Raw genomic sequence first — 15894 nt, forward strand, 5'->3', positions numbered from 1 at the left:
GTAAATCTCTCTTTAGACAAAAATTTTATCCTCTGTAAAAAAAAGAATCGTTACGACGTTTTCGATCAATTCCCTTCCGAGTCCTGCCTCGATCGCGGCTACCGCGATTGCCCCCGCCCACGCGCTATAAACAGCAAGCGTGCGAAAATTTCCCAAATAAATCCCTTAACTTGAGATAAACGGTATCTACACCGAGACTTTATCGCGATCGGGCGGGCGAGTAATCGGAACATCGGAAACGTGGAAACCCCGCGTGCTTATCGGGCGATAAAAGGACGCCCAGCGGTGGTGATCGGCGAGCGCGGATTCGAAATCCCGCGCTATTATTGGCGAGACGCTACCCGGCAGCGCTCACGCGGCCCGTCATTGGCCGGGCCGCGTCCAAGGCCACGCCTACCGCCTACGTCACACACGTCATGTCGGCGTAGCAGACGGCTCAAGACGGACCACGGACCACGGATCGGAGTAGTGGAATAAAAGTATTTAAAACTGGGGGGTATAAAGCGCAGCGCAGCAGCGCAGCCCGTCTTTGGCGCGGGAAGCGGGAAGGAAGGGTCTCGCGCGCGCGCGCGCGCTGCGATGAGGACGGCGACGGCGACGGCGCACGATTTGGTCGTCGTTTCGCGAATTACCGCGACGAGTGTCAGCGCGTCTACGCGCCCGCGACGGTGTTACGTGCACGCCGAGAGCAACCGCGAACCGCGATTGAGACAGTGGCGGTGGAAGACTCCGCTCCGCTCCGCTTCGTCTGCTCCGACTCTCCGTCTCCGGTCGGACGGACGCACGCGCGCGCGCGCGCGCGCGGGCGCGCGGGCGCACACGCGGAATCGAGGCGAGAGACAACGAACAACGAGTCCTCTCTCGTGTCCGTGTCATTGACTCAGGGCGAAGTGTCAAAATCTCTGCTCCCGTGCCCGTTTTTCGCCGCCTCTTCTCCCCCCTACCTTATCCCCCCCCCGTCTCGCGAGTAATATTAAATTCGTCCGCGAATAATTTTCGCCGGCCCGGCGACGCGGATCCCTCTCTTCGTCACTTAGCTGGCGGAAGACGCGAGAGACCGAGGACAACATAACACGGCGCGGCCCGACACGGCGAGCAGGAGCGTGCGTATGTATGCGTACGTATGATGTCGGTGTGCGGGGCTTTGTTTTCCTTCGCCTCTTCTTTCCGCGGTGTTACGCGGAAAAATTACCGTCTCGCGCGAGTATCGAGATAACGAAGCGTTTTCGCCTTCGCTCGGCTCGCGCGAAACGCGAGAGAGGACTTTTACGCGATTTGCGACGCAGCGCGACACGCATGCCAGTTTGTACTCGTCGCTCTCCTTCGATCTCATTCGCGAAGCGACTTGTTTTTCCAATAACGCCCGATTTCCATCGGTTTCCCTCGAGAGAAAGAAAGAGAGAGAGAGAGAGAGAGAGAGAGAGAGAGAGAGAGAGAGAGAGAGAGGGGAAAAAATCTATTGTCTGCCGTATTTAACCTTACACGAAAATGTCATTGAATGTATTGTTGACACGTTCGTGTTTATGGATTTGTCCTTTAGTTTGTCGAAATACCGTCCGTAGTTTTCCAAATAGATTGTTTTAATCCGAAGTTAATTATTCACGTCGTTGGATGGACGTTAATAGCTCGAATATGTTGGCAGACATACTGGCAAAATGAATACGTAAACATGTGTGTATATATATATATATATGTGTGTGCAAAAGTTGCTCCTGCAAGCAGATTATAGTTATTATATAATTATGCAAAGAGGTTGCACTTGGATGTTTCAGCAACATATATATATATATATACGTATGCATATTATATATATATATATATATATATATATATATATATGTATACATGTATATAATACATTTGTATAGCATATGCAAAATGACTTCATACATGCTAATTATAGATCTGTTTATAAACGTAACACTTGTATGTCTGATTCCAGGCTGTACACATTTTAATATTAAAGGCTGAATAATGCTTGAAAGATACGAGTGAACATATAATATTGGCGTGAGGACACTACCAAAAAAAAACTTAACCATGTATCCAAGTTACATTTAATCAAATTTTATTGTCAGTGATTATATATTTGGCGAGGGTTGAAGAGTAATGCCGGTTCATCAGATTAATGTTAATCCGCCTGATTGGCAACCACCATTGTCAATTGGTCCTTCCAATAATACGAGTCCCGCTGGTGGAGAAGCTCTGTCAGAATGGATACCCCAGGTGATCTTTTCTAGTTTGGAGTTAACACGCAATACTTTGATTCTTTTAAGTCGCCATCAGAATGAGAATATAAAACGTCTTTTACCGCTATGTACTCTGTGCAAACTGTAGAGTCTTTGTGTTGAGTTTTCCCTTATAGAAATATTAACTTTAATCACAGTTCTGAATTACTTTATATGACTGGAAATAAATGTTTCTTTTGGAAAAGACAATGTAACAAAATTATATATTCTTCGGTTAATTTTAAGTGGACTTTGATAAAATTCTAACTTGAGACTCGAATACAGAGATGTATAATTTTGATGAGAAAATTATAACAAGTAATTTATCCTGATATTTTCGTTAAGGAAATGCGAAATACGGACTAAAGAATCTGCAGTTTGAAAGAGTTAGCACAGGACATCCTGTATGTTGTGTTTCAAAAATAAAGAATTAAATCAAATTATAGAAGCAATATTATGAGAGTAAATATATGAAACGCAGTGTTTTAAAATGAATTATTTTATTCTTGGATATTATAATTTTATGTCACCTTGATAATGATTAATTTATCACGATAACGTATCATCTGGAAAGTACTTGTGTGTAGACATAAATTATATAGAAAGATAAGAGGATACTTTGATAATGACCTCTTCCTGCCATGACTCAGAAGTATATTTATTTCAGAATTTTACTTATGGTACAGTAGTTACTATTATACCAGATGATTGCCACTCGTCCGTAAGCACGTTATCTTCGACCAACCATGATATTTGCAGGTAAATGGACCATAATAACGTCACGTATGTATCGCAATCGTATATCGTACAATTGTACATCTATACCATTTGTAGGGAGCTTTCCAGCAAGCGACGCAAACGTCGTTCGATCTTTCTTTTTTGGCAATGAGTAACAAAGATAAAACGACACTTGTGTCGACTTGTGTCGCTTGCTGAAAAGCTCCCATAGTTATTACAGTTGTTTATAGTTACGTCTACAATCTTTATTTCATTATGAGGAAATCTTATGCGTTTTGTAAATAGGATCTGCCATTGCGAGGGTGAAGAAGGCGCCCCTTTGTTAGCGCCTTGCTATTGCAGCGGCAGTCTGCGCTACGTGCATCAGGCTTGCCTTCAACAATGGATAAAAGCTTCGGACACGCGCGCCTGCGAATTGTGCAAGTTCACATTTATCATGCATGCCAAGACAAAACCATTCTGCGAGGTAGGCGAACGTGTTCCACCGTAGGAAAATTTCTCCCGTGAATGAAAAATGCCACGATTTCTGTCGTACTACAATTACCAGCCAAATATAAATGAGATGTAACGTCTTTGCAGTGGGAGAAGCTCGAGATGTCCGCGCTGGAAGTCCGAAAATTATGGTGCGCAGTCGCTTTTCACGCCGTCGCCGCGCTCTGCGTGGCATGGTCGTTATACGTACTCGTTGAACGATCCGTGGAGGAGGCCCGTCGCGGATTCGTCGATTGGTCCTTCTGGACCAAATTGATAGTCGTCGTGATCGGTTCTACTGGCGGATTAGTTTTTATGTATATTCAATGCAAAGCGTATATTACATTATGCAGAAAGTGGCGAGCATTTAATAGGTAAGCTATACTTGGGGTTCTCGTACGTTTGCGTACAAAAGTACTTACTCGGGTCTCGATCATGTCTGTCTGTTCCAGGGTGATATTTATTCAAAATGCTCCCGAGAAAGTGGTGCTTCCTCCCTCACCCACGGACTCTTTAAGAGAAGTTACCCTACCCCTGAAGGACCCAACTGCCTCGATGGCCGAGCTCAACCGCACCTTGTTACCCCGTACCATAGATCCTCCATGTGCCTCGCAAGTGGCGAAGCCCGACTCTGCCGCGCCACCGCAGAGGCACGATGCTCAACTGAAACTTTACGTATTCGACAAATTGTCTTCGTCCGAGGACAATCTATAATACTTCGGAGCGGAAATGGTCGTTATTAAAAAAAAAAAAAAATAAATAAATAAAAAAAATTGCCCGTCCGGAAAGCGACTAGCCAAATTTCTCGGTTTCGAGGATGAGGAGCGCGTCCCGGACGGAACCAGATGATTTTTAGACTATACGATTTCGTAACTCGGAAGCGGAATTATCCTTGCCGAAGTCGTCAAATATCCGCCCTCGTGCAGCACCTTTTTTTCCGAAACTTAGTACTTCAGTGCTTACAGTGTTGACAAGTGAGATAGAGACGGAAGTGTACAGCCCCGAAAAAATGCTGACGCTTTCTTATGTACATAATTATTGTATCTGTGATGTTATTAAATAAACTTTACCATATTTAAACGAGCCCTTTCAGCCTTATGTATTAATAATTCGCATTAGACGTTTTCCTCTTCACTTGCCGAGGAACAGATGGACATGCGATCCCTCGGAGATTATCAACGAGATTATCATCTATGATGTAACTGCGGAAAAAGATGTTCTCCGTATTTTATTATTATTTTTTTATGAGGGTATTTAACGTGCCGTTAAGTATTTGCTTTTCGCTTTACACGTCCAGTTCTTTGTTCTCCGGCTTTTATTATTTTGTACTGCAAAGAGTTAAGCGCTGCACACAATAGAGCCCATGTTAGAAATAAGAATAAATATTAAATCTTAGGAATCGGAATTATAAATAATAATTAAACGTAAAAACCCCCGCACAATGAAATATATAAGGAACAAGGAATAGATATAAGCGATTAGAAATAAAAAATCAGGAATAAAGCTGGTGTAGCATTAAAAAAATTGGCGGCTTTCGATAGATTAAAAATCTATTGTCTGTGTTATTCCCTGTTTCCGTTGCCTATATTTTTCATCGCGTGCATCCAACTCTATTCTTGATTCTTTAGTCCTAATCGCTAATATATCTGTTCCTTGTTCCTTATATTTTTCATTGTGTGCGGAGGCCTTTACACACAATAGAAAAGAATAAAATATAAGATATAAATACAAGAATATTCCTATATGTTTATATATCCTAATATTCAATATTTACTGTTACAAAACATGTGCTAACATGTGCTCAATTATTGTGCGCAGAGCCTTTACGCCGCGATTCGAGATTCGATTCGCGCGCGGGCGCGTGCTGCCGGTGACGCGACGCGAGCGCCCCTCTGGGAATCTCGTCGCGGCGACTACGGCGACATCGGAGATTCCGGCTGCTACGATGAGTACGATGCTGCCGTATCGATCGGTTGATCAGTGTCGCGCGTGTAGCCGAAACGATTGGTCGGTCCCTCGCGGGTGCTCGCGGGTGTTCCACAAAGTATTCACTGGCGCAACACACCGAGCGGAGCGCGCGGCGAGAGAGAAAGAGAGAGAGAGAGAGACTCGCGCATCCCGCGCGAGGCGGTAAGGTCGTGATCCACGCGGAACGTGGCGAGTGCGTGTGTGCGCGTGTGTGTGCCGTGTTCCACGAGCGTCCGCGCTGTCCGCACGCGGAAACGCGCAACGTCTCCCCGGTCTCCGCGCGGCGGAACGTATACCGCCGGAGTGCCGACGCTATACCGCTATGTAGCGGCCGGCGGGGTGTAGACGAAGCGGCGGCGTATACCGCGCTCGGGTGCCGAGGGGGAGGGTATCGTCCGCCGTAACCGCGGCGGCGGGGGCGATGGGAATGGCGCGCAAATGCTGCGTGCGAAGCTGCAAGGCGGACGTGCGGGAGGCGCGCGCCAAAGGACTGCCGCTGCACAAGTTCCCCAAGGACGCCGCGCTGAGGGACAGGTGGTTGGCCAGCGGCGGCTTCGAGGAGAGTTTCAAGCCGACGCCAGGCCAGGTCGTCTGCCATAGGCATTTCAAACGCGCCGACTACGAGACCGCGCGGGGCGGTCACAAGCTCCTGCTCAGGAGGGGCAGCGTGCCCACGGTGTTCGCGGACTACGACGAGCATCCCGGTACGTGTGTTATGTTGTGCGGCCAGCGGCCGGACGGGCGGGGGGGGGGAGAGGGGGAACGAGTGGACGACACGTCCGTCCGCCTGGTGCCGCGAGCGAGAGCGAAGTGCACTGCACGTCGGGCGTGAAAACGCAACGTAGTTGTGTGCCCGTATCACACTAGGCGATTGGCGATTGCGTTTACGTTTGCGTCTACGTCTTTTGACCAATCGGAACGGAAATCGCGAATCGCAATCGCCAGCAGCTAATTTCTGATTGGTCGAGAGACGTGAACGCAAACGTAGACGCAATCGCCAATCGCTAGTGTGACACGGGCATTGCGTCTCGCGCGTCTCCGTCTCTGTCCGTCTCTTCTCCCCCTCCCGCCCTTGCTCCGCTCTACCGCGTGTCCTCCTCCCGCGGTGCCCCCCGCCCCCCTTCACCCATCTCACCGCCTGATCCTCTCCTCGTCGCGCGTGTTCGAGAAGTATAGGAGCGCCAGCTTGGAGAGCTCCGCCGAGAGAACGTGTCACGTCGCGCCGGCGTTATGCCGGTAGTTCTACGAGCGCGCTTTTTTTCCTCGCGACGGCACGCCGGTGTTTCACGACGGTGTGTCACGCGTCACGCCACCGTCGCCCGCCGGCGTTGACGAACGCACGGCACGGCAGAGAATAAGGATCCTAGGATCGAGTGACCCGCGACGTTCGAACGTTCGCCGGCGATAACTCGCCAAGCCGGTATACCTGTTCGCAAGCGCGACGAGCCATTATTTTTACAGTGAAGGCATGACATCAATAATCGTGTCAGTAATACGCTCCCTAGAGAGGCTTATACGTATTACGTATGTTAACTTTGTCATTTAAAAGTACCAGAAATCGAAATAGTTTATATACTTTTACCGACAAATGTATGGGCTTATTTTAAAAGCAAGAGTATGCGCGAATAACATGTACAATTCAGAATGGCAATTCTAGTGTGTGTTGCAATAAATGATGCAATAAACTGAATAAATCATACTTTGCTAAGAATGGCTGAGCTTTTACTAAGAACTTGGTCATCTTTTGTACACTTGAAAAATTGAAGATCATGTTATAGAGCCCATCTTTGTTTCAGTTAAATAAAAAAGTATCGAATTGTATTCGGCTTAATTAATGAACTATTTGTTAATGATGTATGCAATTTGCATAAAATTTGTATCAATCGGTATGCTTTTACTAAAGTGTTTTAACGAAGCGTATACATTTGCTGGTAAGTGCACAGTATCAAGGAATATGTTGACATTTTCGTTCTTCAATGCTGGTCTACAACCTTGCTTTTAAACGGTATTTAAGCTCTAAGCCGTAAGAAATTGACCAATCACAGTCGAGTATTCTCTTCACATTCCACTGTGATTGGTCAATTTCTTACGGCTCAAAGCTTAAATACCCTTTAAAGCAAGGTTGTAGACCAGCGCTTATATTTCTTTAAAATCTAAAATAAGTACCTATATATTTATACCAGTAGTTATGTAATTACCGAATGTTTACGCCTTCGCTGTAACATGTCGTAAATCCGATTGTATTCATATCACATCCTTATAAGTACTGTCGCGACTAAAAAATCCACAATTCTCAGGAGAGAGGAAAGACAAATTTAATTCAATTTTTTAAACGAGAAAGACTATTTTTATATTCGACAACGTTTGGCTAATTTCGTGACAATTGGGTTCTCAAGTAAAATTTTTTTATTAAACGGTATCCATAATTAATGTAGAGAATCTAAGCCGATTTTTAGTACTTTTTGAATTAAAAAAAAAAACCCAAATTTGAGAAAGTTATAGCTTTTTAAAGTTTCTTTGATGACGGCAACTTCAAAAGATTTCGCAACAACATTATGACGTCACGCACATTTTCGTGTACTATATTTTCTTCAATTTTGAAGATATTGCAAAAATTCAAAAAGTTTACAAAGAAAGTATGCCATGATCTATCAAAATATACTGTTAGGTAAAAGTCGGTTGAAGACCGAATTGTCACATTAGCCAAACGTTGTCGAATATAAAAATAGAGTCTTTCTCGTTTAATAATTATTGGCGAAACAAATACATATACTTTTCGGTCAATTTTTTAAGTTGGGAGATAAAGAATCTATCTATATTACAAAGATAAAACGTTTGATATTTTGGGATATCCTATGTATATGCGTTTCCCATCAGTTTATCTTTATATATACCTGGATTTAGTCAGTTTTATAAAAATAAAAACGTTTCTTTTTCTTCAGAAGAATACGATTTCGTAAAATAAATTTATCGGACTCAATTTTATTTCATATCATTTTTCCTGCGATATGTAAGCATGGATAAAAATTGTGCCTGAATTTTATACGTACATAATTATATATTCTTATCAAGATTGGCGAACAATTATCGTTATTGTTTTTCTGCCCTTTCACACAGATCCTGTAATTATGTCCGTGAAGTCTTCTACATCCTACGCTCAAGAAGACTTGGACCTGATCAATTCGGAAATACTAAATTTGGAACATTCTGCCTCGCCGTTGTTATCCGAGGCGAGAACACCTAAATCCGACAGTTGCGGCGAGACTTGTTATTCTAGACCCGAGTCGTCGGCAGACTCCTTAAATCTCCCTGACAGCACGGAAGTAACGGATAATGAATATAAAGCGACAAATCCAAGAGAAGAGAGCAAGGTATCCGCGAAGGACAGATCGACCGAGAATTCGGTCGACAATAAAGTGAACACAGTAGCGATGCAACTTGGTATCGTCGAACCGGAAACGGCAATGAAGACCGGTGCCAAAGACCTAAAGGAAGCATTAAAATTACCCGGCGACAAGGAATTCGACAAATCGGAAGAATTGAAACCAAAGGTTTTGAATCGTGGCGGTTTGAAATTTTTCCCCGGTGCCAAATTGGAAGCGAAAGACTTTAACGAAAAGTGGCAAGTATCGTCGAGTAAAATTTCAATAAAAAGATATCTCAGTTTTCCTCTGAAAACTGTGAGAAGTTATCGTGCGATACAAAAAGTGCCTTACGTAGACGAGATGTGAATTGCGCGTTTAAATATTGCGTTATTCGCTCGTACAAAATAAATATATATTGATTAATATTTATGCGGTATTTTCTGTAGGTATTCCGCAAAAGTGGTAGAAACAGATTGGGACGAAAGGGAAGTTTTGATACACTTCGACAAGTGGAGTTCGAGATTTGACGAATGGATACCGATGGACAGCTCCAGGCTTCGCGTATTGCAATCCCCACAAAAGTAAGTTTGTATAACGATTCAGTCGTCGGAATTGTAACGCGCGTCAACAAAATTTATTTAATTCACTTCTACATTTTTCTCAAAGACCTAATGAACTTGAATCTTAAGCCATTGTATTTTGTCTTTCCTTAAAGCGAACAAGCTTGGACCCCGCCATCTCCGTAAGTGAAAATTGTGTTAACGATTAGGTAGTTCTGGTACCTGATAGTAACAGTAGTAATTTCATTATTTTACATACTTGTTTGTGTGCTGCAATTAACAAAGAGAGTTAAGTATGAGAACTATAATTTAAAACCCCCATACTGATCATCTTTGCAAGGGCATGGCGCGATGGCGAATATATCGGCCCGTTCTCCAAATATTCTCGAGCAACGAAACACACAAATGTTCACACTTTTCACTATATACATCGACTCTGCTTCCTTCATGGTGCACGAGCAAAAATATATAATACAATAAAAATAAAAATATATAATTTGCAACAATTTTTCTTTTGCACCAAAACATTGCTGGATCCGTCTTTCGGCTCCAGATTGGTCTCCAAAACAATTGTACTTTGACGATCTAGGATCTGATGTTATTTTCGAGGAGAGGGGAGGGGGAAGATGAGAAACCCCAACGGCGCGAGACTCGTATTTTTTCCTTCCTCTCCCCCACCCCAACCCTCACTCGCAGTTTTCCCCCGTTTCGTTGAACCCCACGCTCTCACGAGCTCTCCATTCGCGTGTGTAATGCCAGGATTTCGCACCTGCAGGGAGGCGAAGATGAGGGAGTTCTCCGTGGGAGAGCGGATACTCGCTACGTGGGCGGACGGCAAAAAATATCCAGCCAAAGTGAGCGCGGTCCTGACGAATGGTAAGCGACCTAACCTAACCCCTAGACGCAAGCGGAAGAGGCTAGACTGCGTTCCCGTGGATTTGACGTTTGGCTTGTCGGAGACAAGCCTGTAGATGTAACGTTTTTTTCTGGCCCGATGGCGCGCGGAGGTAGTTCTAAGTAAAAATCTTCTTCGCAGACAGGTACAACGTGCTGTTCGACGATGGATACGCGAAGATCGTCAAGTCGTCGAAAATGACCAAGATCGCCGCAAATCCGACCAAGGTACAGGACTCCCAGATTGAGGTTATGTTGTTGTTTCTTAAGTTACCTAAAGAAATCTCATCTGAGTTGATAGAGCCAAGTGGTGGATAATCACATTGGATTTAGTATCACCTTGTGTTATTTCTCAATTGTCACCTCAGCCTAGCCATGAGAATGTAAAAAGTGATTCTGTGGCAAAAACTTGGAACAAGCTGTGTACTGCAGATGAAATTTTTTAATTGAGATTCTTGAACGTACGTTCCGTAAGATTTATATCATGTTTACGTCATTTGTAAATTGATTTTTTATTTTACATAAACAGCAATTAAACGAAGTGGATGGATATATCGGCAGCAAACAAGAAAGAAGGGATAAGAAACGGAGGCACACAGTTATGGAGTTGTTTAACATTCACTCGAGGAAACGCACGAAACACGATACTGAGAAAGCACCAAAGAAGGATGAAACTGTCGTCAAGGAAAGTGGTGAAGGCTCTGCGGAGAGCAAGATTGAGATGGATGGTACCCTATATGGTCCCTGTTACGATCCAGGGACAGATTTGTTGAAAGGTTTCGAAACCAGTTCCTTGAAAATCAAATCGTATTCGAAGAAAAGCAAGAAGGAAGTACCCAAGATCGAAACGGATCCTGAGGAAAACGTCGGTCCCGAATGGATTGATGGAGAGCCACGAGGAACAGAATCTTATATCGTAGATGGTAATGATGGTTAGTGCAATTTTATTAAAAAATATTTTTGCATCTCGTAAACGTGTCAATAATGTTTTAACGTAACATGAAAATTTATTCCAGGACCACGCCGATCTATAATAGTACCAGATAAGAGATTGCCTGCCGGTTGGGAAAAACACTTTACGCAAAGGAAAGCTGGCTCATCTGCTGGAAAATGGGACGTCTTGTTTATACAGTAAGACGAAAGATATATTTTATTAGCAATAATTATGTTAAATAATACAATTTATGTATAATCACATTTTTCTTAAAAGTAAGCAGACCGGGAAGAAGTTCAGATCAAGAAATGACATCAGAGTATTTATGGAGAATCAGGGGCAGTACGATTTCGACCCTGAAAAATTCGACTTTTGTATACATCGCAGGAAGCGAAACCATGCTCATCGTGTGAAGCAGGAAGTTACACCGGAGGCACCAAAGAAGATCAAAACTTTATTGCCTAAAACGAAAACGTCCACACCAGAGACTACATTACTTCCTACAATGACGAGCAGTATCGATACTCCAGTTATCCCCTCGACGCCTACTACATCTACTACAGATGGTGGTAAGATTTCTGTGATATACTACGTTTTAATCTGCACTACATTTTAATCTTTGCGATATGTTTTTTACATTCCACTAATTTACCAGAGATGATTTATTGTAAGTACTCGTAGATATGTATTTTTTTACAAAATTAAATAGACTTAGCGAAGGAATGTAGATTTACATAGTCTCGACTTATATATTCTTTTCTAAAAGTTAATTTTTTTTTTATCCTGTTTATTTTTTAAATAGAGTAGATTATATGTGATGGATTTTTTAAATGTTATATAACAATAGAAATAAATCTATTAGAAATTAGAAAAAAAGCATATCTAAAACAAAATTTTTGGCAAAATTTAATAGATTTATTTCGATATTATATGGATGAATTTCTATTAGAACACTTTATAATGCGATTTATTTAATATTTTCTCAAACAGCCGTCTTTATTGGACTTCGTGGTGGACTTCGTGTGGAAATGGAAGACAGCGCTTATAAATGTCCCAAGGAAGGATGCAACAAGAATTTTCGAAAGGAAAATTTACTGCAGATGCATATCAAGCATTACCATCCTGAATATTCCAAGTTTCTGGGTTCTACTCCCAAAGTTGAAGATCTGGCTTACGCAAGAACGATTGGGGAATCTGTAGAGGATATAATTCCAAAAAAATCAATAACGTTCTCAGAGAAAATAAATAAATCCGCGAAGAAGAAATCTCTTCCTGAGAAATCATCGTCTACTTTACTACAATCAGCGGTTAATACTATGCAACCGACATTTCCGTTAATACCTGGTCCGATGATGCCGGAAGAAGTGGAATTGGATCAGTCAGAAAAGTGTAATGATTTGCAGAAGGAAGATACGAAACTTGAAACAATGTCACAAATATCTAATCACAGTATGGAGATAGACGACGATATTGAAAGGAAAAGAGAAAACGTCTGCGCGTTGTCCCCTGGTACATTATTTGACATGAGAGTGAAAGAGGAAAAAGCGCAGGGTGGGATTAAAACGCTATTGCCTGTAAGACCAGTTGCGACATCGGAGGCGCAAAGAGCCGACAGGACGAAATCTTTGGATGAAACGGCGCACGGTGAGCGTGTAAAAAACCAGAAGAAAAAGCAACTTACCGAACATAGCGTGGACTTGCCGGCTAAAGCAAAAAAACGACATGGTAAGAAGCTTTCATGTTTTCTTAAAAGACTTGTGTTCTAAGACAAGTTCTACATTTCATTAATTTACGAAAAAAAATAATATATACAGCATTCAATATTTCTTTGGCTAGGTATGTCAGATCTTACCGACAATTTTGGTGATCAAGACGACAGTGCTATGGACGTCGAAGGACCTACGGCACTTATGTATAGATATAGCCGTAGAAAATCTGACTCAAAGAGCGACGAAAATAGTCAGAATAGTAAGTGCGAGCGTTTTGCCGTACTTTACAAAACGATACGTTACGAAAGTCAAAATTATTTTGTTTTAGATAGCTTTTTTCTTTTTTCTTTTTTTTAATTTAATGCAGCTATATATACATGGGATCCCTTAAAGTAAAATGCGTTATAATATTTACTATTATTTCTGTTGTTTCTTAGGTCAACTAAATGATTCACGCATTGAAAAAGCTGATCCCTTAAAAGGGGATGCAATCAAAACAGATATTAATAATGATGCAGAAGGTACATTGTTTATTTTTTTTTTATCTTTTATCGATTTTGTTTTATGATTTCACATATTGCCAATCTTATTTTCGTTGTATTACTTTATGTGCTCGCAAGAAACACGACACGTATTTGATACTTCTCACCACACGCGTCTCTTTACTATAAATTATTTATATGAGTGTTTTATATATAAATGTGATGACTTATCACAGGAAGCGAAGGAGTGATGATGATGATTAACGGGGAACTGGTAAAAGTAGAACAACTTCGGAGAGAAGAAATAATAAATTGCACATGTGGTTTTATGGAAGAGGACGGTTTAATGATACAGTGCGATCTCTGTCTCTGCTGGCAACATGGACATTGTAATTTTATTGAAAAGGAAAAGGACGTTCCTGAGAAATACATTTGTTATGTATGTCAAAATCCGTATCGACTACGGCCGTCTAAGAAATATTATCACGATCAGGACTGGATTAAGGAAGGAAAATTGTCAAGGTAATTTATTAATGTATTTACATTTATATTTAGATTGCGTGTGATTATAATTATTTATATATAGTAATCTGTTTATATGTTATTTATTTATTTTTTAATTTGCAGCTTGTCTAACCGAACTCGAAATCAGCATAAGATAAATCAAAGGACTGCAATGTTGAAGCGTTCTTATGACTTGGTTGCTGCACTTTTACAAATTCAACAACTTCTTCACAGTCTGCGCGTAAAAATCAACGTGGCAGAGTAAGTTATAAAGTTATACGTCTCTTTTCTTGGAAAAGTTTTTATGTCTGCACTATAACGATTAATTTGCTTGAATTTATATAGAAAGAAAGATCACCCGAAATTATATCTTTGGGCCAAGAATTGGGAGAAAATGGATGTACCAAAGATAGACATGGAACCGGTACCAGTGATGGAAATAACTAAAGCGGCGAGTTTTACCGATACAAATTCGGAGATTCCGCGACGTGTCGAGACGAAGGCAGATATCAAGCTGTCTATAAAAGACGATCAAGATGAAAAATCAATCGCTTCCGATTCGGAATTGATGAAAATTTTGGAAGAAGATAGCACGCATTCTGATGAATCCAGGATTATCAGCAAGAAGGAAGGCTCGAATTCAAAGGACAGTCATATACTTTTAGACGCGTTAACGGGTGGTAACTCGGACATAAAAGAGGAAAAGAGTGCTACATCAGACATTAAAACGGAGAGTGCAGGTAAAAAAAATGTATTTATTCGGTCTTTCATTTTTTTCACAGGACTAAACTTTTAACACAAATAAATAAATAAATAACTGCACAAACTTTACATATTATGTGATATTTTTATGCAGATTTATTAGCTGAGAAAACTATTATTGATGATCCCGTATCTGAGAATCTCAATTCTGGATCGCCTGTTAACAACGTTCAACAAGAATCAAGCATAAGCAACGTAAAAAATGAAGTCTCCGCGCTTCCGCAGCCTTTTATACCAGAACCCGAGGCACCGATTGATCCAGCTGAATGCCGAATGCGATTGTTAGAGCATATTGAGCATTTTCAGTGTCACATCGATTCGAGATTAACATCCATAGAAGCGCAAATTTTTGGTATGTAATATAAAGGCATTGAAAAAACGCGTATTAAAACGCATTCAACAAATGTTCATTCCATGCGTTTTAATGTGCAGCTCTAGAAGCGATGGACCCGGATGAACTCGTATCGGATCCGCTTGTTCAACCCCGTACTAAGCAGACTGTACAAATGCTCCTTCGTGACTTGAATACGGTCCGGAAACTAGCAGCATTGTGTTGAAAACGTAGGTTCTCAAACTTGAGAGTATTTTACAATATACTTACACGTGCAGATAGACGATATAGATAGTATAGACATAAGTAACGTTTCTCAATTTGTCATCTACCGTACTAGGAATAAAATTCAATTATTTAAGATGGCTGTTAAATCTTTTTGACTTCGCATTTAGAATGTATTTTAGAGAATTGTAACACAATATTTAAAAAAAGTAAAAAGATAAAATATTTTCTAAGTCGTTTGTCGTGTGTGTGTTTTATGCCTGGTGTTTCTATGGGACTTTTGGAAATACAGAATAATAATGAAATTTCGCAATTGTCACACGACTCTTGCACCAAAGAAATGTTTTTTTAATAGGTGGCAATAGAATTCCTGTCGTCAAAGTAGGAGATTAGCGACCAAACGAGCATCGCGGCGTAAAGTTATTCAATCAACAAATTCCGAGTTTGACGAGAGAAAGTACACATTACATCATTACATTATAACATTAGATCGATCAAAGGAAGGTATAAATAGATGATTGTACTCTATTACATTAAAAATGTTTTAAGTTATATTAATTTTGTCGAAAGTATAACGCGATGCAGCTACAGGGGACAAATCCGATATATTGAAGTCTGTTCTTTTTAGTTGAACTTCTTGCACGGTTCATCTCTCCTTTTTTTCTTTTCACGTTGGAGAGAAAAAGAGAAAAGATGAACCGTGGCAAGAAGAGCTAAAAAAGA

General features: G+C 41.5%; 2 protein-coding genes across 17 annotated transcripts; both read left to right on the forward strand.

Moving 5' to 3' along the window:
- The first annotated feature begins 420 nt into the window (after positions 1–420).
- LOC143898486 (E3 ubiquitin-protein ligase MARCHF8) lies at positions 421–4520 on the forward strand. Of its 11 annotated transcripts, none has more exons than XM_077408011.1 (6): positions 421–479; positions 1943–2226; positions 2896–2987; positions 3252–3432; positions 3546–3811; positions 3890–4520. In XM_077408011.1, the coding sequence occupies exons 2-6, from the start codon at positions 2110–2112 to the stop codon at positions 4149–4151; spliced, it is 918 nt and encodes a 305-aa protein (XP_077264137.1). In that variant the 5' UTR covers positions 421–479; positions 1943–2109; the 3' UTR covers positions 4152–4520. The 11 variants fall into 11 exon arrangements, with proteins under 11 accessions (XP_077264137.1, XP_077264138.1, XP_077264139.1 ...); XM_077408012.1 differs by lacking the exon at positions 421–479 and adding an exon at positions 523–1117 and having other exon boundaries at positions 2079–2226; XM_077408013.1 differs by lacking the exon at positions 421–479 and adding an exon at positions 523–1111 and having other exon boundaries at positions 2079–2226.
- A 1109-nt stretch (positions 4521–5629) lies between these two features.
- Positions 5630–15408, forward strand: Mbd-r2 (PHD finger protein MBD-R2). Of its 6 annotated transcripts, none has more exons than XM_077407995.1 (17): positions 5630–6109; positions 8523–9027; positions 9217–9351; positions 9486–9512; positions 10106–10206; positions 10367–10473; positions 10754–11156; positions 11241–11355; positions 11435–11727; positions 12149–12883; positions 12995–13126; positions 13305–13388; positions 13586–13871; positions 13977–14114; positions 14199–14593; positions 14710–14967; positions 15048–15408. In XM_077407995.1, the coding sequence occupies exons 1-17, from the start codon at positions 5827–5829 to the stop codon at positions 15170–15172; spliced, it is 4122 nt and encodes a 1373-aa protein (XP_077264121.1). In that variant the 5' UTR covers positions 5630–5826; the 3' UTR covers positions 15173–15408. The 6 variants fall into 6 exon arrangements, with proteins under 6 accessions (XP_077264121.1, XP_077264122.1, XP_077264124.1 ...); XM_077407996.1 differs by having other exon boundaries at positions 10367–10452; XM_077407999.1 differs by lacking the exon at positions 5630–6109 and adding an exon at positions 6263–6922.
- Positions 15409–15894: the final 486 nt, after the last annotated feature.

This window comes from Temnothorax americanus, unplaced genomic scaffold (assembly GCF_048541705.1).
Source record: "Temnothorax americanus isolate GAGA-0224 unplaced genomic scaffold, ASM4854170v1 Scaffold23, whole genome shotgun sequence".
NCBI classification, from domain to species: domain Eukaryota; kingdom Metazoa; phylum Arthropoda; class Insecta; order Hymenoptera; family Formicidae; genus Temnothorax; species Temnothorax americanus.

Excerpts from the sequence above, each read along its gene's own strand:
- LOC143898486 (XM_077408011.1), top strand. The coding sequence starts at position 2,110 with ATGCCGGTTCATCAGATTAATGTTAATCCGCCTGATTGGCAACCACCA. Across the intron at positions 3,433-3,545 it reads AGACAAAACCATTCTGCGAG|TGGGAGAAGCTCGAGATGTC; the intron begins GTAGGCGAACGT and ends ACGTCTTTGCAG. Across the intron at positions 3,812-3,889 it reads AAGTGGCGAGCATTTAATAG|GGTGATATTTATTCAAAATG; the intron begins GTAAGCTATACT and ends TGTCTGTTCCAG.
- Mbd-r2 (XM_077407995.1), top strand. The coding sequence starts at position 5,827 with ATGGGAATGGCGCGCAAATGCTGCGTGCGAAGCTGCAAGGCGGACGTG. Across the intron at positions 11,728-12,148 it reads TACATCTACTACAGATGGTG|CCGTCTTTATTGGACTTCGT; the intron begins GTAAGATTTCTG and ends TTTCTCAAACAG. Across the intron at positions 14,594-14,709 it reads CATTAAAACGGAGAGTGCAG|ATTTATTAGCTGAGAAAACT; the intron begins GTAAAAAAAATG and ends ATTTTTATGCAG.